General features: G+C 36.9%; 1 protein-coding gene across 1 annotated transcript in view; it reads left to right on the forward strand.

The window, feature by feature from the left end:
* The first annotated feature begins 899 nt into the window (after positions 1–899).
* The window catches only part of RAD51B (RAD51 paralog B), a 350,424-nt gene continuing 325,582 nt past the window's right edge, over positions 900–25,741 (forward strand). The window contains exons 1-6 of the mRNA XM_021537030.2: positions 900–987; positions 1,762–1,875; positions 2,696–2,812; positions 8,191–8,327; positions 10,929–11,048; positions 12,292–12,475. Coding sequence (XP_021392705.2) covers positions 904–987; positions 1,762–1,875; positions 2,696–2,812; positions 8,191–8,327; positions 10,929–11,048; positions 12,292–12,475 — 756 coding nt within the window. The 5' untranslated portion in view covers positions 900–903. The remainder of the gene's footprint in view (positions 988–1,761; positions 1,876–2,695; positions 2,813–8,190; positions 8,328–10,928; positions 11,049–12,291; positions 12,476–25,741) is intronic.

Genomic DNA, 25,741 nt, shown 5'->3' on the forward strand with positions numbered 1-25,741 from the left:
CGCGGGTGAGGGACGCCCCGCCGCGGGTGAGGCTGGCTCGCGGCCGGGGCGGGTTTCGTGGCGCCCGCGGCTCTCGCTGCCAGGGGCCGGAGGGGCCGGGCTGCGTCTCCGGCTGCGGGCGCATCCACCGCTCCCAGGCTGGTGCGGCGGGGAGAGCCTGGGACTTTGGGGTTCCTTCCTGTTTAAGGAGAATTTTGTAGATGGGGCAATAAAGTTTCCATCTTGTAAAGATGTGGAGGGTTGTGCGTCTGCAAAGTTGTAGCGGTTTTCTGTTATGGCAAACATTTGCGATATTTGCGCTTACTACGTTATAAAAACCTTTGTTCTGCCCGAATATCTGTATGAATTAATACCGGGAATGTTGCCTAAATAATACGTGTGAAGCAGCGACATGGTCAAGCGTCTGTATGTGTGTGGTTTGGATTGTACTGGGCTGGACAGCGTTTTGTGCAGTAGAATTCAATGTCATTGGTCACCAAAACTGAGTGTTGTATTCCAGCAGTGTATATTCTAGGGTTGAATGCTTACTGTGATTGCTCTACAGTTCATATTCAGGCATCCAAAGATAATTGCTTGCCGCTGCAGTATAGCATGAGGAGTTCTTGTTCAGCTCATCACTGTGTAATTTCTAGATTTCTTATGTCCCAGAAACCTCTGCCCTATAGACATTGCTGACACTTCTGGTCTTACTGGTATGTTCTCATACACGGTCAAATATGAGATGTAATTTAACAAAACTGCATTCAGACTGGTAATATAGTTTAATGTGACACAGACTTACATGGGAAATCTATATCACATTACATCTTGTGTTCATTAGCAGGGAGTTAGTGGAACTGTCCACACGGTCACATTCAAATCATCTTTGTGATGTTTTTTTGTCTGCCCTGTAGATTGGGAAGCATGGCTGCTAAGAAACTAAGAAGAGCACAGTTGTCTCAGGAAATGTGTGAAAGGCTGAGTCGCTATCAGATCACCACTTGTCAGGTGAGAGTTATTTTGTTTGTGGATTGATGGGGGTTTTTTTTTGGGTGTGGGTTTGGGTTTTTTTTGTGGGTTGGTTTTTCCTTTTTTTTTTTTTTTATGTAACTGTTATTTTAATGTATGTTGAGTTCACTTTTTGTTAGTTTAATTAAACTGGGATCTTCACTTTCTATAAAGTAGGGAGCATTTCAGACTCTATCTGGTCTGCTGCCTTGTAAAAATAGAGCTTTAAAATGATGGATGCCTAACTAAAGCATTTAAACTTTTATGTACTTACTGTCCCTGTGGAGGTAGGGAAGTTGCTGAAGTAGCTCTGTGGAGAAGGGCCTGGGGGTGCTGGTGGACACCAAACTGTCCCTGAGCCAGCAGTGTGTCCTTGTGCCAGGAGGGCCCTTGGGATCCTGAGCTGCATTGGGAAGAGCACGGCCAGCAGGTCAGGGGAGGGGATCCTGCCCCTCTGCTCAGCCCTGGTGAGCCTCACCTGCAGTGCTGTGTCCAGTTCTGGGCTCCTCAGGACAAGAGAGACAGGGAGTTCCTGGAGCAGGTCCAGTGAAGGGGCAGCAAGACAACATCTCCTCTGAGAAAAGGCTGAGGGAGTTGGACGTGTTCAGCTTCAAGAAGAGATGACTGAGAGGGGACCACAGTAATGTGTAAAAGTATCTGAAGGGAGAGTTGCTTAATCTGTGGAATATGTATTAATTTTGGACAGGTTGCATCAGTTTAGTTCCCAGCCTGGATTTCTAGGTTGAGCTCTCTGAATTGCTCTGAATCTTTCAGGACTTCTTATGTCTTTCCCTCTTGGAGCTAATGAAAGTCACGGGACAGAGCTACTATGAGGTACAGAAGCTTCTCTGTAAAGTCAGCCGAGCTTGTGCTCCCAAAATGCAGACAGTAAGTGTGCTTGTGTTGATACTGATTTTGATACAATATCTGGAAAAAAGCTGAACATTGTTGCTCATCTTTTTAGCTGGGAGGCTTGTGGTGTCTTAGTTTTACTGCACAATGGCATAATGTTTTTATCTTTAAATGTAGGTATTTGATGCACTTTAGGTTGATACAGGTACATTTATTAGGTATTATAGCCCCATGAGATTGTTCAGAATTGCAGTTCTGAGTGCAGATTCTCTTTTGAATTAATGTGAAAAGATGTCTTTTAGAACAGGGAGGATACAGACAGTTCTGACTTCAGTCAATGCAGCTCCCTTTTTATCCCTTACAAAAATAATCCATGTCCAAATGTGTAATAGGCATAGTAATTATGGGAGTAATTCTGTGAAACTTTAAATTCACTAATATGCTGCAATAAAGTTAGTAATAGAAAAATTAGTATGACTTTTACTGCATGTATTTGAAGCTAGCAAATTGGTAATGAACATTGATAATGGAATTTTCCAGGCTGAAAACAAACCTTGTTGAATAGGAACAGAGACAACTTTTGTCACGTCATGATTAGGGCTTATTATTTAATTCTGTGGTAAGAGAGAGAAAAATAAGACTTAAATTTACTCTGTGAGCTATAAATGGAATATAAATACAAGGAAAGGTGATGAGCTAAGGGCAGACTATAGCTGAATATAACAGTACTTTTCTCATTGTCAAGTGTTAAGTCAGACCAGGCTGTTGAAAGCAAATACCGTTTTCCTATTTCCATTTTAGAAAGAGCCTTTTCTGGTTTGCTTGTTTTCTTTTGATATTTTCCCTCCTTTTGTAGGCTTATGAAATGAAACTAAAGAAGTCTGTCAATCCTTCTTCAGCGTTTTTATCCACCACGCTTCATGGTTTGGATAGAGTCCTGCATGGTGGAGTGCCTTGTGGATCCCTCACAGAGGTAACTTGTTTAATATATTTTACTTTAGTTCAGCATTCTGCATAGAAATCAAAAGTCACAGATAGGTTGGGCTGTCTTGTGTCCGGTGCTTGAAACACAAAATACACAAAAATGTTTGGATGAGAACGGGCCTTGCCGAGTGCTTTTCTTTGTCTGCTGTGGCAGATTGTCACAGTAGAGGAATAAAAATGAGAAGTTACGAAAATCTTACTGTGAAGAAAATACCTTTTTTTTGCATTCTGTAATCAAGGTAGATTGAATTTGATCTCTGATAGAAGCGACTTATGAAATCTAACAGTGATTTAAAACATCCTAGAGTTTAAGCAAGATTCAGCTGAGACTAGTTACTGCTCTAGGAACTCTTATATAATGAGGGACTATTAGCTTTTAAAGATTCTGAGTATTTCTTTTTGTAGACAATGGAATATGCACCATGCAGGTTACCATAAAAATGTTTAAGAATGCATCCATGAACATAAATTGATCTGTCAGAATTAATATTTTTTTCATTTCTAGCCGTAGCTTTGTTACCAGTTTACTATAAGAAACTTATGTCAGAAGAACTTAAGGTAAATACTGCAAGTGTTTAAATTCTGGGAGGAACAACTTCCTGAGTTCTGTTTTTTTGAAGAAGAGCTGCTCCTATATAGCAGGAAGTCTGTGTAGTCATGATACATGTAATACTGAGATTGTAACTGTGCTGCTGTTGAGCATAGTGCCTTCAGCAGGAGATGAGCTTTTGGTTCCTAAAAATATTTTTTTCATCAGCAGATCAGTGGCTTGTCTTTTCTTATGCATTATGATTCATGTGGTCACCTGATGAAATAGCACAGTCCATGTTTGAAAAGAAATGGTGCTTGCTTGCAGCTGCAATGTAGCTTTCCAGGAATTCTGTGTGGTCCATTAACCATTCCTCTCTGGGGTCAGGGAATGGCTTGTTCATATGCTTACATTGCTTAAACTTCTGAATTGTGCTTCTTTAGTTGAAATGCAGAGCCACTGCTGCAGAGACAGAAGCAAGAAATAGGACAGAAATGTGTCTTTTCAGTGATATGATGATTTGTCCTTGAGCTTGTGACTGGCTCAGGAGTGATGCCCAAATATTTGGAATATGAACTTTTTTTCTGTTAAAAAGCATAAGTGGATGTGGGTCCTAAGAGCCACATGGTTAATTTACAAGGCTGCTGATAAATGTCTTTGTTCTGAATCCTAAATGGAGCTGTCATTCAGCAATCAGTGCATTCTGGCTGATGTGTTCTCACCCTAAGACCATGTAGAATGGCTCTAGGGCAGTAATAGAATTCAGGCTTGCTGATTGCCATGTTCTTGGCATTGCTCTACAGGGAGATCTGGGGAAAACAGTGGTTAACATGGTGGGAATTTTAGGGGAGTTTAGCTGACCTTTAAGTTTTATGTTGGTTTTGATTTAAATTTAATTAAAAAGTAAGCTCTGCAAGCAATTGATCTCAAAGTATGGATGTCAAATACAATTTTCCTGAGATTATATAAAATAATGCTCTTCAGGAAGTTAATGCAAGTGCCTAATTGTCCAGAGCTATATATTTTGTACACTTCTTAGCCTGGTTAATTGTCACAATACTTGATTTTAATAATCCCCCCCTGCCAGTGTTTTCTTAGAATATTTAGCCTTTAAATATAAGAAAACTTGAGCAACTGTTGATAAACTCTATTTTAAGAGTAGTCATAGTTCCTATGTATTATTGTATTTAAAGTTAGTTGAGGGGAAATGAATATATTCAAAGATTTTATCTGAATGTAAATGAAAAACATAGCACCAGGAAAGGCAATATTGCACTTTTAAGTTTTCTTCTGGAAAAAAGCTTCTGAATGTGAATTTTTTATTCTAATATATTTTGGTTAAAAGTGAAAGGACTTGCCTGGTGCAGTTCTCTACAGTGGGAGATCTCACCAAGGGAGGGAGATGTTGACATCTGTACAAGACATGTAGTGGATGAAACCAGAATTGCAAGCCCTTCCACCTGTGCCTTGGTCTTGGTTGATGACTGATACATAACTATTTAGTCAAAAATAATATAGGGATAACTAGGTAGGATCCAGAAATGTGATGAATAACTCAAAAGATTAGATGGGTCCAAAAAAAAAAAAAGATAGAGCAGTGTATTGCTTTTTATTTGCCTTTTATGTACTAAGTGTGGAAAGCAAGTAAGGCATTTATTAGGTGTTTCTCAGCAAATGAAAAGGCAGATAACCATTAACTATACAGAAACTGATCTTATTTTCTTTTAAAGTCCAGTTCTAGAGATTTTAAAAAGGTTTTTTTGCAAGAGTCTTGAGATCTAAAGTAGTTTAAAAGGTTGGCAGCACTCTGAGTGTTCATCAGGATTGCTAGATGAAATTTTAGTAGAAAGCTATCAATTTGCTGCTGCTGGTTTAATGCTCTTTCAGATATTTTTATTTTTTTTTATTTTTGGATTGGAATGATTTTTGGGTTTAACAATTTTAAATTGCTTTTTTTACAATTCACTGGAGCATAACTGGCAAGTAGGTTGTCTTTTGGCATTTTTGAATTAGCCAGATATTTCAAGTCTGAGAGAAGTTTTCTTCAAAAATATGCTGGATTCAGCATTTACTTCCTAACTGCTAGGGCTAAATTACCGTCTTTTTGTTACTTTACCCAGCAGTGAGGGTGGCTGGAAACTTGGAATTTGAGTGCCTGATCAGAAGGATTAAGACTTGTGGTGGTATCTTCTGTAGCCAAATCTCCTTCCTTTTGGAGTGCCAGAGGGATTTGATTTGCATTACACTGTCTCGGACCATTTTTTTTTTTCCAAGCCACTATTAGGTTTTAAAGTGGAGACTAAATCATAGCTGAAATTCTGTGGTCAGAACTTTTAGCCAAGTTTTATGAGGAAAAAATTAAAATAGTTCCTTTTTTGAATATTGAAGAGTTTAATCTTCTGGTAGGTGAAGAATTAGCTCCTTGTGATTTCATTCAAACGCTACAGATATGCCAGAGAAAATAGTATGTAACTTATTGAAAAATAATTTATCTCTGCCTAATAAAATATATTTTTTAAAACTATTGTGGTCTTCATATTTCTATCTGAGTGATTTTTTTTCAGAGCAAATTTAGAGTAAAATAAACCAAACAATTTTTTGCAGATGTTCAATTTAAATTTATTAGAGGAATTTCCAGTGGGTTTCTGTTGTTCTAAACACTTGCTGAACCAGCGGTAACTGCAATAAAATGTTGTAGTTTTGTAAAATTTTTCACTGTGATTATTTAAAAGCCTGTTTTCAGGCCCTTTAAGGAAATGCAGATTAAACATGAAGTATTGTTTTTGGGAATACAAATGCTTTCTTGCTCCATTGGCTTGCATCCTTGTACTGCGAAGTTCCTTCATTTTCTCTGATACGATGCTCATATCCTCAGATGTTTTTATAGCATCTCTGCTGAATTAGCTTCTGTGGCAGCCACTGAAATGGATATTGGTTCCAATGCACCTCTCGGGCAAGGCTGAAACTACAGATGTTTTTATGAAGTATCCTCACAATTGTCTAAACAATTTAACAAATTGGATTGATGCCCTCCTCTCATTAATTTCAAGTTCTCTTTTTAACAAGAAACAACTGGTGAGATTCATTGACAATCACAATCTAAGGAATGTGTATTGCCTCTGTACTTTTGATATATGCTTTGGATTCACATTGAATTGTAGCAGATATTGCTGATATGATTGTTTGTAATTTAAGTACACTGGCTGGGGAACAGATAATTGCATAAATATGACTGATTCCCAATCTGTAATACACCAAATGCAGTGTGTACTTCTAAACAAAAATTATTTGATGCTTCTCTTGCATTAAAGCTTCAAGTAGATTGAGTGATATAGCTTGACTTTCAGGCCTTGTTTAAAAACAAAGGTGATTAAAGGGATTTTAACCAACTGCTAACTGTAGTTACTGTGATCCTTCAGTGTTTCCCAGTAAATTTTCTGTGCTTCAAGTCTTGCTGCTACTGCGTAAAACCATAGCAATACTGTAATATCTTGTGGTGAAAGTATTTGTGCTTGCAAGCAAACTATTGTGCATGTGGTCTCAAAAATCAGTTTGATTTTTGAGTGTCTGCTTATTGTAGAGTTTGGATTTTAAATTTAAAACAACAGCTCTGTATTTAGGTCTTTTTTCTGGCAGAACTAGATGTTTTGAGACAGCGTGCTCTGTTTTACAGTTCAACTTACCTGAGAGACTTGCTTTTACATCTTGTATTAATGGTTTGTTGGTATTAGCATAAGAATGAATCTATCACTGTTTTCACTGCCTAAAGTCACTTTGTTTTTGCTGGTTTTTGGCCCTCCTAGTATTTAGTATTTCATCATCTCCCTTCCCAGAAGCAGTAACAACCAGATATTGTATTTAAAAACCCCCTGGAGTAGTAATGAACTTGGAATTATCTGAACACAGAGCCCAGCTTTCAGACACAATCTCTGTAAGATCCACAGTGGATAAAGAGCATCAGACTGGCATCTCTAGTAGAAAAATACTGCTCTCAGGAACTGATGATCTCATCAAACAATGTGTTCTTTGGATTCTTTTTCTCCTTAAAATCATACTGGAACCTTTTAATACAAGCTCTCTTTGAGTGCTGCTTTGCCACAGGAGCTTTCAGTGAGCACAGGTGGAAGCTAAGAAGCAGGGAACTGGTCTGGATCATTGAATGGTGTTGACAGTGTTGAAATATGGTAATAGAGAGCTAACAGTTTTTCATTTAAAAAAATACACACTGCATAGTGCAGAGTGTAGTCTCTGGGGCAGATAAAATCTGTCTTATGTATATATGTGGTTCATATTGAACATTCAGCCTTTATAAGATTTAAGCAATTATCCTTGTGATTTCTAGGAGAGAAATTGTTTAACCAAGGTAATGATGGTTTATAAGGAGATGTTTATGTCTGTGAGCTCAATAGCTTTGGACTTAGTTTTCAGCTCTAAAAGCCATTGATGACATGTGAATGATTCAACTGTGAATGTTTTAATTCTGCTCTGTTTTAGAAGGTAACACAGGGATGGATGGAAGAGAGCTAGGTGTCTCTAGGGAAGATCTTGTAAGGTGAGGGGAAGAGTAGGTGACCTCAAATTTTAAAGATAATAATGATGTTAATATAATGCTCTGTCTGAAAAGCTTTTTTATTCTTCAGGGGATGAATTTGTCTGCAAGGTACAGATCCAAGACTAACTGCAAACTGATCTTTATGGGCTATGTTCTGTCTCTTCATGGCTGTTGTCTCCTTTGGTAACTGAAAGAGCAGAACTGGCGGAACACTGACTGATGTGACTTAGATAAAAGTAGAACAATGGTGAAATGAATGTTATGTTGCTAATCTTTTTCCTTCCAGATAACTGGCCCACCAGGTTGTGGCAAAACTCAATTTTGTATTATGTTGAGCGTTCTGGCTACGCTGCCTGTAAGCATGGGAGGACTAGATGGGGCTGTTATATACATTGACACAGAGTCTGCATTCAGTGCTGAAAGGTAAGATGTAAAATTCTACAATACACACAACTTCTTAACACCTCTTCTTGGAACCTTCAAATGTTTTCTGAGCAATAATGGTGCATTTTTAAATACTGATGGTAATTATTAAACATTTCTCTAGTATATGCAGTTATTCTGCAGACAATGAAATTAATTTAATAAAATGGTTTGCTTACGTTCCTAATTTTTATGAAGTTGCAGATTCCAGTTCTGGTATGATAAGGTGGATGGCATGATCTTTAATATTTAAATGGTCTTATGAGTCCTGTACCTGAAGTCTTGCTTTGCAGTTTGGTTTGTGGAGTTTTCAGGATGTTAACTGGAGGATGTAATGGCAGAGCATTCTGGTTACAAAGTCAGTGGAGGTTTTCCCCAGTGAACAGTGGGACTGACACTACCAGTTTTTCTTCAGATTTCTGTCCTATTTCTGTTGAACAGGGCCTTGTGTCCTTCTGCATTTGATTCCCTTCTGCAGTAACCTTGCATCTTCTGTATTCTTAAGCAGCTATGCAGTACTGTAGTGTACTATACCACCTTATTTCTGTAACATCTCTGGTTCTTCTAACATCTGCTTGGCCCATGCAACCCAAATGGCTCGACTGTGCACTTCAGTGTGCTCGAGTGCTGAATGGACATGCTGTGCTGGATTGCTTCAGAGTTACACATCTTGGTCACCACTCTTCCCATATTAACTGTTGCAATAATCCTGTGCTGTTTCGTTAAATGTAGCTCTAATTTATTTTACTTAGTTACCAGCTTTGCTAAACTCTGAGGCTTTGATGTTTTTGAGATTTCAATTCCTTTGTCCCTGTTGTTTGGAATGAGCAAGTTCAAAAGTTATTAAAGGGCTGGGGAAGGACAAGAAGTACAGTAGTCTCATCCTTGTTTGTGAAGAAAAATGGGCAGGAACAGGTTCAGTGAAATTTATGTTTCAGATGATTTAGTAGCTATAGTCATGGAATGATTTTGGAGTATCAAGGTAAATGTATTTCCATTGATTATTCATTGCAAGTTATTGTGGATGAGGTGGTATTTCTAACCCTGCTTTTTGTCAAGTTAATATCACAAAAGTTTGAAGTATAGTATATCAAAGAAAAAAGCTTCAAGAAATGGTTCTGTAAAGTATCATGCTTTCTCCTTACACACAATTTAAATTTTGTTTCAGGTCCCTGAAATGTAAATAGTAAAATAAAGTAGGACCTAAAGAATGAGTTAAGACTTAGAAATGAGTGCTAAAGAAAAGGAAAGCAGATGCAGATGAAACTGAAACTACTGAAAATAGAATAGGATGTAGAAAGGAAACATGGCAAAAATAATATTATTAAGGATGAGAATATTTATATATTAAATCATATATAGTATTGCTCAGTTGCAAATGATAAGTACAATTTCAGCAGACTGACTATATCTTATACCTTCTGTACTTTCTTATACTTTCTCCTCTAAGGAGCTGAACTATCAGGGCCATGGAGGTGCATATCCCCTTTTCCCAAGGTGGTTGGGAGCTGGAGCCTTTGCCATTTGTGGAGACACCAAGGATTTACTCAGTGGAGTGTAGAGAAGGCATTAAGGCAATCTAGCAGTAGCCTTCCCTGGTCAGTGAGGAGGCCTGAAGGAGATGGCACAGGGGTGTGTGCTGGGACACAGCAGGCATACATTGAGCTTCATTTCTGGGCTGATATATGGAGGAGCTTTACAGTTCCTAACTGCCTTTGTGGTGAAAAAGCTTTGCCCAGAGAGGTTGTGCTGCCTCCATCCTTCTGAAATAAAGACTCAAGTAACTTGTTCTGACTTCATAGCTGGCACTATGTCGAACAGGATGCTGCCTCAAAATCTCCTGAGCTCTCTTTCTAAACTGATTTTTAATTTGTTTTCCCTAAAATCTCTTTAACTTTGTGTTTTTATGAAAGGAGCCTAAATTTAAAGAGAGATAACAAGTAAGTTGTGCCCACAAGTATAATCCACTAGATGCCACTCTTCTCAAGCTATAGGTGGTGGGATATGTCTCCTTAAAATATAAACAATTAAATATTTTTTGTTAATAAAAATTAAAATCTTTATTGTGGAAAAAATTTTCTGTCTAATGGATCTTCTGTTTCTTACCAGCTTGTTAGATTTCTGTGGTGACACAAAGCCCACTCCATGATTTCACTGCAAAGTAAAGGTGAAAAGGAAGATGGTTAGAATTGGAGAGTAGTTTTATTTAAATGAAATTAATATTTATATTAAATAATTAGAATAGGAAAATGCTTAGTCATTGAGTGGAATCTCTGTTACAAAACTTGAAGAACTTACTAAGTAAGTAAACTTTCCTTCTAGAGGAGATATGCCCTTTCTTTGCATACAGGCACATGATGTCTTTCTCTAGTGTACCACTGACAGAATCACTGGAAACAGAACCTAACTGTTCTGACTTCTGCTGTTTCACTCTGACTGATACAGTATGCTTTTCCTTTTAAAAAGATTTTCAGTCTTAGTTGGCATCTGCTTATCAGAGCTTTGCTATGTTTGCTTTCTGAATACTTGATGCCTTATTATCTTTTATTATTCTTTTTGCAGTATTATGCGTTCTGTTTTTTTGTTGTTTTTTTTTAATAGGTTGATTGAGATAGCAGCAAACAGATTCCCTGCTTATTTTGACTCAGATGAAAAGCTGCTCTGCATGACTAGTAGCATCCACCTGTACCGAGAGCTGACCTGTTGCAGTGTTCTGAAGAGGTATTCTCTTCCAGAGCTTAAGAAAAGACAAGACAATTCTGATTGGATTGTCTATAACAGTATTTTTTTTTAATCAAAGTTTTATGAAGAATAATTAATTTGAGATATTTTCATGTGGAGACCAGCATGGTCTTCAACAAAGTAATGCTGTTCCAGAAAAATTGACATTGCTCTTTTCATTTCATAGCATATGACTAATCCACTTGATGCTTTTTAATTTGTGAGAGACAATTTCTATGTGATCTGATTCTTGTAAGCCTTTTGAGGGGAATGTTCATGAAACAGGTGTTCTCTTGGATTGTGGAGAGATCATAGTATAAGAGTTACATTTTCCATGAAATTGAAGTTTGCTCCTCCAAAGAAGTTTACTTCCAGAAAGATGGGGTTTCCTCCAGCAGTGGGAGAGAGAAGTTGTTTAGCAGTCACCAGCATGAGTGGAGTGTTGTATTTTCATACTGTTAACCTTATATTAATTTTTGAGCATAGTTTGCAATGAAAATTAAGTAAGTTATATTTTAGCATCATGTTATATGTTTTATGTTAGTGGGAGAATTATTTTCAGAATGTTTTTTTTCTTCTGATACAGTTTTATCAGAGAACAGCTAGTAGCATATTGAAGAAAAATGGAATGGCTTGAGTTGGAAGAGAGCTTAAAGGTCATCTAGTTCCAAACCTCCTATCATAGGCAGGGATAGCACCCACTTAGGCTGTTCAGGGCCCCATCCAACTTGGCATTGAACATTTTCAGGAATGGGGCATACACAGCTTCTCTGGGCATCTGTGCCAGTGCCTCACTACCCACTGAGAATTCAGGAAGAAATACTTTACTAATCTAAATCTATCTTCTTTTTTTTTCAAGCCATTTCCCCATGTCCTATCACTATTTGCCTGTGTAAAAAATCACTCTCCCTCTTACCTATGAATCCCCTTGAAGTGCTGGAAGACCACAGTGAGGCACAGTTTCAGTGCCCACTTTACTTGCTGTCTGCCATTCAGGGGTTGTACAGCATATTGTTGCTAGCTAGAGGTCTTCCGAAACTGTCTTGTGGAGAGGTCCTGCCTTGGGCTGGCTGAGCCTTAGATTCCTTTCCAAATCTCCTTAATATGTGGATGTGGTGTGTAAGGAGGGAAAAAGAGGGTCTGACTTCAAGTTTATTAAAGTAATCTTGATTTTAAAAATTTCAGTGTTATAAGATGGTTCTTTTGTGTAAATGATGCTATCAGTGGCTTTTTTTTTTTTTAGGATTATGTCTTTGGAAGAAGAAGTTATTTTGAAGAAGGTTAAACTTATAATAATTGACTCTGTTGCTTCAGTTGTCAGAAAGGAGTTTGACACAAAACTCCAGGGCAATCTGGCAGAGAGAAGTAACTTTTTGACTAGAGGAGCATCAGTGTTGAAGTATTTGGCAGAGGAGTTCTCAATACCAGTAAGTTCTTCCTCCTTTCTGAGTTTTTGCCTTACAGTATCAAGTAATAGAGAAGAAGGAGAATGACAGCAGGACAGAGACCAGCCAATGATTCTAGCAGGAATCTTTAAGCAGGTACCAGTTGGAATATAGTTGGGAAATAGAAGAACAGTAATGGTTCTTCTGTGGGTTTTTGTTTGTTTTCTGAGATTTCTTAGAAATTATTTTTATTTTTTGTTAATTTGGGACTTCAAATAAGAAAATATTAATAGTCTCCAGCTGTCTGTTCTTTTGGCTTATTTTGGGGGGCTTTTTTTTTTTTTTTCTTCTTAAATCCTACATTTTCATGCCATTAAATATTGTTTATCCTGATGGTTCCTTTGTAGTGTGTTGTCATTCTACCTAATGCATGCTCTAGGTAGGTGAAGATTTTTTCTGCCTCTGTTTCTGTTACTTAAGTTAATAGAATCTCAGAAAGGCTTGTGCTCTGGAACAGTGTGAATTCCTTTTGTAGTTCATAAGGTATACTAATTCCTGCAGAAGGGAAGGCAGCAGCTCAGCAAATCCTTGTCTGTAGACTTGCCCATAAAATGCAAAGGAAGACATGGACACTCAGTGCAAAGACTGGGTAGACCTGATTGAAAAGTGCTTTAAAAGATGTGAACTGTGTATATGTGTGTGGTGTTTATTTTGTGATCCACAAAGAGTTATTTCAAAAGATATCATTGAAACTCAACTCTTTCAAGTATTTCCTGGTATGTGTAACCTACTCATCACTCTGGTGTAAGAGAGAAACTGAGGTAAGAATGTGGGTAAGACTGGTCACTCGGATGCTCCTGAGGTCACAGAAACTATAGCATCAGAAATAGGAAATGTGGAACTGGCTGATGTAACCTTGGAGGAATGGATTTCCTTCTGCCATATGACTTCTGAAGACTTCTGATGGAGAAGATTAAACGCTGCCTAAGTGCCTTTAAAGTTCATGTACAAAAGATAGCATCCCATTCAGTGCACTCAGTAAAGTTTATAGTGACTGTTTATAAAGCCAGGAAAGAATTGTGTGTAATAATGTACACTCTGATATTTTGAGAAAATAGTATGCAGTTGTTTGAGAAAGGGGAGAAGTTTTATGAGATGATACTGTTATTCTCTATTTCTTAATTTTCTTCCCCTTTAGGTAGCCCCTGCCCTGCTTTACACCTTCACTGAAATGGTGAAGTTGAGCTGAATTTGTATCTCTGATATTTCAGGCTAGAGTGTGTTGTGCATCTGCAAGTGTTGGTGCATACTGCAAAATCAGTCTGCTGTTCCATGTGCTGCGATAACTTCCCTTACAGAGTTTCTGAGGTTCTCACTGTAAATAACTGTAACATTATTTCAAATGTTTTTACTTACTTAGAAAATAATAAATATAAATTTTGAACTAAGGACCTTAGTAAGGTTGCAAAGTGATTTAGAGCACTAATAAATTGGACACATGAATGTAACTCTTCATGGCACAATTGATGCCACTAAATAATAAATTGGGCAACACTTGGGGAGATTGAATCTGAGGCTGATAGGATTTGATTTTAAAGTCAATCCTTTTGGCTGTAGCTAAAGGTTTGGTGAAAAACTGTGAGTTGTTGAACAAGGGAATTGAAAAGTAGGGGATATCAGCTAGAACTCTGATTGGAGCTGTATATCTGATGTTGACAGTCCAGAGAGGGTGGTGAAAAAGCAGCTTCCAGAGAACAGCCTTGAAAATAAATGGGGGAGAGCAGTCTTAGTGAAGAAGACATAAGGTGCTTACTTTGTTTAGCTTAGCTAAGGAAATGTTAAGGGCTTCTTCATTAATCAATATGCACGTACTCAGTGAAGAGGTATTTGATAAAAGCTCTTTTTGGCTGACACAGATGTACCACAGTTCTGTGGTTGGAAGCTGAATTAAGCAAGGTCAGACTTCAAAAAGGGGGTGTGTTCTTACTGGACTAATTAATCATTGCAGTGCATTACTAAACATAAACAGCTGCTTATCAAGAGTATGCTTAAGTGGGCATTCCTCCCCCATTTCCTAATGGGTTCAAATAGGGTTAAGTTTGTAGAAACCCTGTGCTACCATGTTATACTAGAGGTTAAAGGATTTTAATGCAGTTACTTTTGTTGGCATTATAAACTCTCTAACTGTTTATAATTATGTGTTTGTAGTGTTTGGTTATTGAGTTTGATGTGCAAAAGTGGCTAGTGGTCAGTTTTTACCAAACTCAAGGGGAGCTTTTTCAAACCCAGGTAGCTCTATATGTTATGAAGTATTTGGAAAAAAAGTTGGCCTTGATTATACCAAAACTGATGGTGGTTGTTCAGTAGCCTCTCTACACCTCTATTTTCAGGTTGTAAAATGGGGCAGAACTTCAGTGAGAGAATGTTGTAAGGCTAGGGTCGTTACTAATAACAAGGAGCTTGTACTGAGTCCAGGACAATATATAGATGCTCCTTGGAAAGTAGCAGTTGCCATCCTTAGTGTAAAATTTAAAACAGTTGTAGTAAATGAAAACTTAATCCCTGTCCTGAGATGAGAAAATAATAATAAGCATATTAATTGCATGATATCATCTTAGCCACTGAATGAAGCTAGTGAATGTGGTTTGCGATTGTCATTTTTTGCTTGACCTAATTTTTTGTTGTCGAGGTTTTTTGTGGTTTTTTTTGGTTTTTTTTTGTAAAGTACAAAGAAGAGCAAAGTTATTTTTTTTTTTTAATTTATGGACATTAGTAAAGCTTAAATTGTTTCTCAAAAAGTGAAGTATGATGCCTGATTGCCTTTTTAGATATTTTCTTCCTTGTAACTTAGCAGTAAGCCCAGGTTCATTCTAGGCATTTGCAGTGATGTTGGAGCAAGAGGCAGCAAAAGGTTTAGATCACTTTTGGCCGACTGACAGGTGACCTGGCAGCCATACTGATGCCTGAACAGTCTCTGAAGCTTCTGCTTCCATGGGGCACTACATAGCAGTGCCCCTTTTTCCCTTTCCTGCACTGAGTTATAACCAAAACGTATTTTTTATTCCCTCAGGTTTGGTTTTGATCTGACTGGTTGACTACCCAGTCAGATCAAAAGCAATTCCTGGAAGCTGAGAAGGACAGCTTGATTATCAATGAAACAAAATCCCCTTTATTTTTGAAATCCAGTGAATATGCAAATCTGTATGAAAAATTGGTCACCTTCATATGTTAATAGAGCACCTTGTAGTTGAGAGCATTTTGATCTGAATGTCTTCTTTTACAATGTGGGTTGATGCTCTCTACCAGACTTCATATTTAAGCAACAGTAATCAGTCCTATATGCTTCCTCTGTAGCTTCCTCTATTCCTTAGCCTTCTGAAAAAGAAAGAAACTAAAACATTTGGACTTTCTTTCTTCCATATCCACCAGAAACTGTATAGTATTAGTAGATGGTACTTGGTGAAAGTTATTCAGTGTTTGTGCTAGTTGAGAGATGTCTCCTTTTCAGTAAAGAGCTAAAAGTAAAACCCAATATGACAAGAATTATTGTTGAGATTTAAATATTTATAAAATTTGTTGTTCACAGACTTGGATTAATATTCAGAAAATAAGTGAAGCTGGCTCGACATCTCTGTGAAAAAAGTGGCAGTTGTGAAACAAAACTGCTTTAAGCATTCTTTTAAATGTCAAATTGAGGCTGCTGATGAAATTTGCTTTGTAAAACCCCAAGGCTAATCAAATTACAACATTTGCTGTCCTTTAGGCTTTTGTCTGGATTATGTTCTTAGATCACTGAAGTGAACCTTTGTTATTTATGATGAATATGTTGATTATTGTTACCATACTATATAATAGTATGGTCTGTTCTTTTTTTATTTGTTCTGTCTGAAAATATGAAGTAACTTAGGATGAGAGACTTTAATCTCTCATGTGTGCTTTTTTAGAGCAAATGAAAGACAAACCTTATGTAATTATTCTCCAATGCTTTTATTTTCTATGCTAAGTAAATTAACAGTAGTTTAAGAAGCCCACAAGTTCCACAGGTAATATTTTTCCCCATTTAGAATCAACATGCTCCATTTAAAAACTAAAACTACAATTGGTATTTATGAAAACAGATCTGTCACAGTCAATTTTCTTTTCACACTGATCTCATAGATGTTGGTTTCAGTGCTTTGCAATCACTATGCTCCTTAAACTTATACCAAACATTTTCATTTACTTTAGAAAGCCAAATGTTTACCTAAATGTATATTTGCTTTTAGGGTGAGCAAGTTTTTTTTGTCTCAAAATCACTTCATATAGAGAAATTACTTGACAGCTTCTGTGTCTTTTCTGCTGTCTTTTGTTAAATGTGTTTACTTGTATTGTCTCATCTTCCTGCAGTAAAGTGCCTCAAAACTCAAATGCTTCTGTTGGCATAGAGGGAATATTCAAGCTGTTAGTTTTCTTTTTGTTTATAATCAAGTATTCCCATTTGGCTTCATTCTTGCTTCTTTTTATTCTCTTTCTATGTAGGTGGTTGCTTGTCACCTCTCTGTACTTTAGCTATTGCTGTTCTGATATTTGAAAATATTAATTTATGGAACGCAAAACAAATTCCAAAATAAAAGATTCCTGAAGAAAAGGTGTTTAGATGGCAGTTCCCTTTGAATTAAATATGTATAGAGTTTGGTTAAAATACATAGTTGATTTGTTATTACATTGTGTAGCAACACTGTATGATGACTTTTCCAAAGTTATCTGGATACGTTAGACTTTCAGGTTATTTTGTCTATATTGGGACTGTAAAACTGCTGAAATGCAAGCTTTGTTTTTATTCTTAGCTATTAGAAATTGTTTAATACCAGTGTTACAGAAACCGTAATTGAATTATCTTTACAGGTTGTTTAAAACTAGAATAAAAGAAACTTTACTTGCAAAACTTAGAGAATTGGTTCTACTTTGAAGTTTTCTAGAAAGAGAAATCTCTTACAAGTTACACCACATTGAATCATGTGTTTCTTTAATAAAGAGTTAATGTTATCAGAAGGAAACATTTTGGAACTGAGTTTCCAGAATTTAACGAGCCATATTTAGGCCAGATGTGGTTCAGACTGTTTCAAGTGGTGAGAATTTCAATGTAAAGTATGGGTCCTTTTCTGTTAAACTGCTGGTATTTATGTATAGTGTTGTCTCACTCAAGTTTTAAGCATATTTTGGGTTTATGTATATAGGTGAACTTTAATACCCTTTCCAGCTCCTAATAGAAGCATCTTCCTATTTTTACATAATCACACTGAACTCCTGGCTATCTGCTTGCTCAGGTTTTAACTAATAATGTGGTTCTGCTTTCAGTCTAGGGCTGCTACTTGTTGTTCCTCTCCCTTCATATGATTATCTTTCATACATTTTTCCAGAAGTTGGTGTATTTCTCTAGGTAGCAGCATGAAAGCTAAAACAATGTGACTGATTAGAAGACACAGTAGAGCCTTTGAACTTGCGCAATTTTATTAAGATAATTCATCAGGTTCTTGGAGAAACAGAGTAGTCCTCTGATCAAATCAATAGGATGAAGAGATCCCAGTGTTTTATGCTAATCATACTGTGAACATTATCCACAGAAGCATAAATATTTAGAATAATGTAGATGTCTTGCAATTTGCTGACTTTATTCTTCTGTATGAAAGAAAGAATCTTTAAGTGGACTGGCCTTTGTTTTGAGCTATGGAAAACAGTAATGAATTTTTTTCTTAAGTCAGGAAGATTACTTTCAAAACTAACTTTCTTCTAAAAAAACCAATTCTTGTTCTCTTCAAGATGATTCAGTTCCCATGTACCAAAATTCACGTTGCTTTTCTTATCTGCTATCAGAACTTGTGGTTTCAAACATACTATTTTTTGCTATAAAGAGGAGCCCCTAACCTTGTTCAGTGCACTTCATCTGTTTAAGTAACAAATAGTTTATGAAATTAGTGTGGTGAGGCACTGGAACAGGTTGCTTAGAGAAGTTGCAATGTACCATCCCTGGAAGTTTTCAAGGCCAGGTTAGATGAGCAGAACATTATGTAGCAGAAAGTTCCCTGCCCATGGCAGAGGAGTTGGAATGAGGTGATATTTAAGGTCCCTTCCAACCCAAACCATTGTATGATGTTAAAATTTCCTACCATGTTATACTTAGCAATACTTAGCATGCCCACAACTGAGTCCAAAACTTTGGATTTTTAAATTAAATATTTCAATGTTAGCCTTTAACTTTTTGAGCAGGTATTTGTAAAAAAATAATGTCAGAATTTCACATTTATATGAACAGTACTATTTGTAAAGTGTGAATTGGCATGAATTTTAATTTTTGTTGTTGTTTACTTGGGAAAACAAGATTGTTAAAGGGGACTTAGGAACCAGCATTCTTTCTTTGCCCTTGCTGAAACTTCATAAACTCAGTTTTTATTGGCAACTGTTTATGTTTCAATTATTCCTCTACTCGACAGTATTGAACAAAAACCGATTTTGATAAAAAGGGGATAAATTCAGCTGTTAAGTGCTGTTGAAGTAGTGAAGGTAGATGCTTTGTCTTCTTGTGTGGTTGTTAAAAATTATCCTCAGAAAGTGCACAGCTTTGTTTTAGTTTAAAATGGCTGGTTAAAATATAATTATGACTATCTTCAGTACTGTTTTTTTAAATGTGTCTGGAGAATATATGTTTATGAAGTTTATGGCCTGACCCTGTTCCTTTTGGACCATCTATACCATAAAATGTTTATTACTGCTGAGGAAAAGGAATGAGAAATGCTAGAGCAATATTTCCTGTTTTCATGTGGTGGTGAAGTTTAGCAAAGGAGGTAGTTTAAAGTTATATGATACTTGAATTCAGTTTGGTTTTTCTTTTAAAGTATTCCCTTCATTGCTTTTTCCATTTTACAGTGCAAGTGACTTTGCCAAAGGCTATCATTCTGCACATATGAAATAATGTAGAAGGAACACACCAGGATTAACATATAGGAGAGGGAGTTGAAAGGAATCAGATTTTATTGCCGGGTTTATTTTTGATCTGCTATATGATTATGCACAATATTTGCTATACAGTATGGTGGGCACTTTCTCTGATATCTGCCTTGACTTGAATTTCTGAAAGACTTTTTCCAAAGTAAAGAAACAGTTTTTTGTATTTTCTAACCCTCACGGTTGTTTCACTCCTGGGTTACCTTCAGCTGATTGACATAATTTTGAAAGTGAGGTGCACAAAAATGGACAATATTCCAGATGAAAAGTTTAGGTACAGAGAAGGATTTCTTCTCATGCCTTGCAGGACATCCTTGTGTTTATGCATCATAACACAGTTTGCTTTCTTTGCAACAGCCTGATGCTGTTTACTTACCAATTATTAAAATCTTGGATCTGCATCTGCTGACTTTGTTGCTTAGCTAGTTGCTCCTTGTAATATTATTTTTCCTGACTTGCCAAGATGATTTTGAATTCTAATCTCATGGTTTACTTGCAGTCTCCTCCCTGCTTACCTGTTTTTGCAAGAAAAGTGATCATTCATTCTGTTAACAGATCTTTTGTGTAACTATTGGATAGAACCAGACTTCATGTAGACTGTACAATTTTATTCAATGAGAGACCTTTAAACACTGACAACTACTATGTGTCATTTTACAATAAACTTTGAATTTTAGTAATATACCTATATGTGATGTTCTACTGCTAAAATAAAAATACAGTATTTCTGCATTTGCGTAATTTATATCTGAAATGGATTCTTGTCTTTAGACAGGCTAGCAATCCAAAGAAGAATTGACCAGATTGCAAGCTGTTAGGAAAATCTTGATGGGTCTTGAACTCCTTGTTGAATCTTGAGCTCTTGTATGAGCTCAGTATACACAAATTAGTGATTTGATTTCCAGATTCTCTAGTGTTAGTTTGCTTTTTGGTTACTCAGCCCCAGGACTCTGGGAATAATGAGGACCAGCTCTGCAATTGTTCTTCTAAGTAATATTGTACCAGCCCCCCTGAGGCATAAAGAGATGAGGGTAAAACAAAATTAAGATTGGGCAATGCATATGTCTCTTATAATACAAATGTGCCCAGAGATCAAAAGTAAAATTTTACTGTCTTGGATAGTAATAGAAATGATGGTACCACTTCCCTCTTTGTGTCTACAGGACTGCTTTGTGAGAACATTGCAGTCATGTGGAACCAGGTGTGCTGCTGGGGCTGCTTTTTGATCAAGTTTGGTCTGCAAGCTCCATGATGCAGTCTGCTTGCTGCTGTTAACTGCAGAACCTGCCTTTTGCAGTCTGCAAAATTTCCTGCTTTCCACCTGTAATGACAGACAACTAGACTAAACTATTGCAGCTAGATGGTTGATGATCCTGTGCTGCCTTGAAAATAGAAGTATCTAGATTTGCAGGGCAAGCTTTTCAGTCTGCACTTTTTCTTCTGCTGTTGAAGCTCTTGTGCATTAGAAGAGTTCTTTGTATTGTTCTGGTTTCCTTACTCGGTTTTCTTTGGAATTGGAATCTATAAGCTATAATGTAAGATCTCCTGAGAAAATTAATTCTGACTTTTATACAAGAAGACTCCATCTTCTTTATTGAGAACAAGTCTGTTTTATATATTTTTTCTCTGAAATTTCAGCTATATGTGTTGATCTTTTTCACCTCGGTTTTCTATTTAAAGTAGACAACCCATAATTTTAATGGCCTTTTAATAATTTGGCAGAAATTCAGTATAAAACAGAGGGAGAGCTACTTCTAATACAGATTCCTTTGAGAGACTACATGATCTCAGCACCCTCATCAAAACTGTCATGTTACCTCTCTCTAAAATGCATAGCTATATTTCATTTGAGAATATAGTATTTCTGCTGTAATATAGTAAGTAAACAAAATGAGATTTCAGAGTTTTTATTAAATAGGGCTGAACAGTTTTCTGCAAAACTTTGATTAGACAGGAATGAATGAGCTGCTGATTTTTCTTGAGACTACATCTGAATTTTAATAATGACAGTATGTCTTTCCAACTCAATCGTCCTAACATATGATACTCTAATTTGGATAAGCTGTATTGCCCACCCCAACATTAAAGTAACTTTCTTTGTCTCCAGATTCCAGTATTTTCCATATGTTACTTTTGTATTTATCGTATTTCCTACTTTTGACCTAGGCAAAGAGTGCTTTTCTCTTCAACAGTATCAGAGGTCGTGACTGGATTCTTGGAAGTCCATGGTATTACATTTTTCATTATGTCCTGATCAGCAAGATTAGTTCTAATACATGAACTGGTTTTCCTTTGTGCAACTGAAACTTAGTTCTTGAGAGAAAAATTGCTTTGGAAGTGTTTACTGCTTAGATGCTTTTTGTAACTTCATAAAGAGGAGGAAGGGGGCTTGCTTAAGGCTGCTAGTGCTCTAGGTATTTACTTCTCAAGAACATTCATTTATGCAAAATGGCTTCAGATATTGCCAGTCTTTGAAATACCAAACTTGAGGGTATTTTCCCGTAAAGCTTATGAGCAATACTAGCGGGCTACAGCTGAGTAACTGGAAGTTCAGTATAGGGTGATCCGTCTTTCTCTGCAAGTCTTAAATTTTTGTGTCATCTAAGGTTGGCATGTTTTGGGCTTGTATAATTTCCTGTGGTTGCATGGAAGACCTCTGTGTCACAGCCCTTTCTGGAGCTGTAATGGAAACAGTCATACCTGGGCAGTGAGTACTAAATTTCTGAGGAGGCCTTGGGTACACAACATATGCATAGAACTAGAGTACTGTGTGTTAGAGCAGATTTGTTCTATTCTGCTTCAGTGATATCCCTGACATGGAGCTGCTAGAAACTAAGAGAGGCTGCTGAAACATTTGTGAAGCTTGCTCCTGCTTGTCATATTTTCAAGGAGCAGATTGACAACAGGAAAGGAAACAGCTACTGTAGAGATCCTGTTTGGGGCTGGCAGCAGCCCTTACTGTTGTGTCTCCTTTCTCTGTTGGCTTAAGGGAGTCAACAGAAGAGCCACCACTAGCAATGTGGAAATCCACTGATTTGCAGCTGCCATTCTGAAGTTGTCCTTAGGAAAGAAGACCCCAGATACAAGCTGCAAGCAGAAAAAATTACCTGTGTAAATCACAAGTGACACATAGGTAGTAGGTTAATTGCCTGCTTACAGAAAGTATGAATAATCCAAAATCAAGAGGCGGTCAACAAGTGGCAGAGATTCCTTTTTCATACCTGCCTTGTAATTAATTTCACTGTCACATATGCAGCTGGTTTGTGCTTGCTTATGAGCCTGGACAAGGATGTAAAACAGCTGGAAAAGCAAACCGGGGAAAAAATGTAGTGGGCAATTGTGCAGCTGAACAGGCACTAATGTAGGCAGAAAGGAGGGGCAGGAGTGTGTGGATTCTGGCAGCAGCACAGGTTTTGAATGAAAAACTGCATCTTCAGTAAAAAGGATACCACGAGAAGAAATACTAGAGGGATTTTTGCTCACAATGAGCAACGAAAAAGCTTGAAACTTCTTTAAACTTGGAACTGTTCTAGGAAGGCCTGTATAACTTACCAGTATTACGATGATTTGTAGTTTGACTAAAGGTGAACCAATGCCTGGTTGTATATAACCTATCCTTACACTGCTTAAGGCTTTTGTGCACTATTAGGTCAGTGTCCTTGTTTTAATCTGTGCATTCTGATTTTAAAATGCATCATAATATGCTCTATTTGGACTTGTAATATATTCATGCATAATGAATTATAGCTGAGGTCAGAAATTATGCTGAATAGTAGATTCTCAAACTGCAGTATTTCTTCCTGTACTAAAATTCAGAGTGATATGTATAACAATCCATAAAATAGCTGGTACGGTTCATAACATGCTTGTGTTCCTTCATTATTAATAGTTACATATCCATCTGTCAGTGTGCTATGGCTGAACTATTACCCAAGTTTTTGCAGCTGCTGCTTTAAGAGTCTGTATAATGTAGCTATCTCCAGCTCCTGTTCTTTGTCTGCTAGTAAGAGGAAATTTTACTGAGAACTTATTAAATTGTCCAAGACTGTAAGTTCAAGTTCAGGTGAAAGTCTGTGATCTTGATTTAACTTACTTGGTGTGTGGTACTTTTCTTGTTCTTTTGTTTGGACTACGTTGTTTGCAGCAGTTATTTCAAGTAATAGTGGTTTGTTTCATCTCATTAGAGGTTCTGTACATAGTTGTTGTAGTCCTGTATCTTATCATTCTATTTTTAGAATATTTTGTGCAAATTTTAGCTGCTGAAGATAGACCCTGTAGTGAGGTCTGATTTGAAAATAATGGGGCTATGGGTAGTATGTGTGGGGCTTTTTGACAGCTTCTCTTAAAAGGTGGATGAAGATGAATTTGTTTGCAGCAAAGATAGCTATTGATGTAGAAAGTAGTGTGTATGTAGATTGCCAAAGTATTTTGTGTTTGACACTGAACAGTTACTGGAGAATAACAATTCAAATTATTGCTAAAGCAAAATAGTTTCATACTAGTTACTTGGAGATGCAAACTTCCAGAAGTACTTGTGTGGTCCTCTCTGTGCATGTGCTTTTTAAAAATTTCAGTGCAGTTGAATTCAAGTACCACAATTTGAAATCATAATAGATATACACTTTTTTCATTTTTTAGTGCCAGGTAAAAATCTGTCAGCATAAATATTTCTCAATTTTAATGTAATAATACTTTTGTATATTTAAAAGTATTTTATTTTTGTCTCCTAGAATAACATAATTTTTGCTGAGAGGATATAATGAAATATTTGTCATCTTTTCAAAAACAGTGGTAAGGAAAAAATTGTGTTGTACATATGTGACTGCGCCACCTGCATTCGGTCCAGTCATTGACCTGTGACTGGATCTCTTGCCAGTCTAAGATGCTGGCTGTTAAAATACAACCCAACAATGTTGTATTGGGTGTGCATTAATTCCCAAAGCCTTAAAGTTACTTTCCTGTCAAAGGCCACTTATTACCAGTCATTAAGTGCTAGTAGGCTGGTCTGTTATTAGAATTGTATTTCAGTGCTTCTTTTCTGGTTTTGGAGTGTTCATCAATAGGATTACTTTGAAAGACTGTTTTCTTTTCAGTTATTTTAAAACTCATTTTTATTTTGAGCTCTATTTGCTCTAAAGCACTGCTGTTTTGCAGTTGGCTTTGCAATCATTCTTTCTGAAGGAATAATTACCTAAGATTAATACTTATGTGTTCTTCCTCTCAAGACCAAATAATCTATGCAGAAGCCTGCGCTCTTTCTTCTGAGTCACTGCAGCTGGATCTTTGGATGGTAGAGGTAAAGTCTGCATACTGGTGATTGCGTCATGGATTATTGGTACAATGACTTGGCTGCTGCCTTTTTTTCATTGAACCCTCCAAGTATAAGGAGCTACTAAGCACAGGACATCTGTGAATAGCCAGGAAATGAGAGCCTGTGTAGCAATCACACAATTTGCTGGTACTGCAGTGCAGTAAACTACTGGAACTCTGTACATTTCACCAACTTGTTTGGAATCAACAAGGCAGCCTGGGTGGTTGATGCTGCTTAAAATTGTGAACCTAGCCCTGGTATGCTTGTAGAGCCTTCTGGAGTTTGGAGCAGAAAACCTAAGAACTTGTAGCCAGGACAAAGCCCCTATCCATGTCATCCAAACACTGCAACTGATTCTATTAAACATAACTGAATTATTTATATAAGTTTGGATTTTTGTAACTGATGTTCCTCAAATATTGATCATGTCCAAAGAAATTCTGATAATTGTGAATGATCAGTCGCTTTACCCCAGTTCATCTGAAGGATAGACAACATTGACTCTTGTGGCATAGCCAGCTGCCTTCTTTCTAGCAGCTCAATAACTCTGTTGTTTAAAGAATCAAATAAGTAATTGGCTTTTTTTTTTTTTGAAGCAAAACATAATTTAGATTTGGTCCCTACATTTTACTAAATGTGGAGAGAAACTCAAGGAAAATGAAGTTTCTGTGGTACCAGACAAAGAAGCCTGGTTCATGATACTGTGGTATCACTGATAAATCATATAGGTTGTGTTCTTGAAATCTAAATACACACAAACTTAATTATTGTCATGTGCTTCTGTTAGAAACTATAGATGGAGTTATAGCATTAAAATATTTTTATCAATGCTAGAAGTTTTTCAATAGTCCATGTACTAACACAATTTTTGACCTCAGAGTATTCCTACGGATCCAGTTTTTTTCTCAGGTTCAATAAATCTCCTTCCCAATTCAGTGTTTTAACTGATGAGTAAAGCAAAGATAGGTATGAAAGTTTGGAGTTTTTTTTAATTAGCTCAATTGATGTAGTCAGGA

This window comes from Lonchura striata, chromosome 6 (assembly GCF_046129695.1).
Source record: "Lonchura striata isolate bLonStr1 chromosome 6, bLonStr1.mat, whole genome shotgun sequence".
NCBI lineage: Eukaryota > Metazoa > Chordata > Aves > Passeriformes > Estrildidae > Lonchura > Lonchura striata.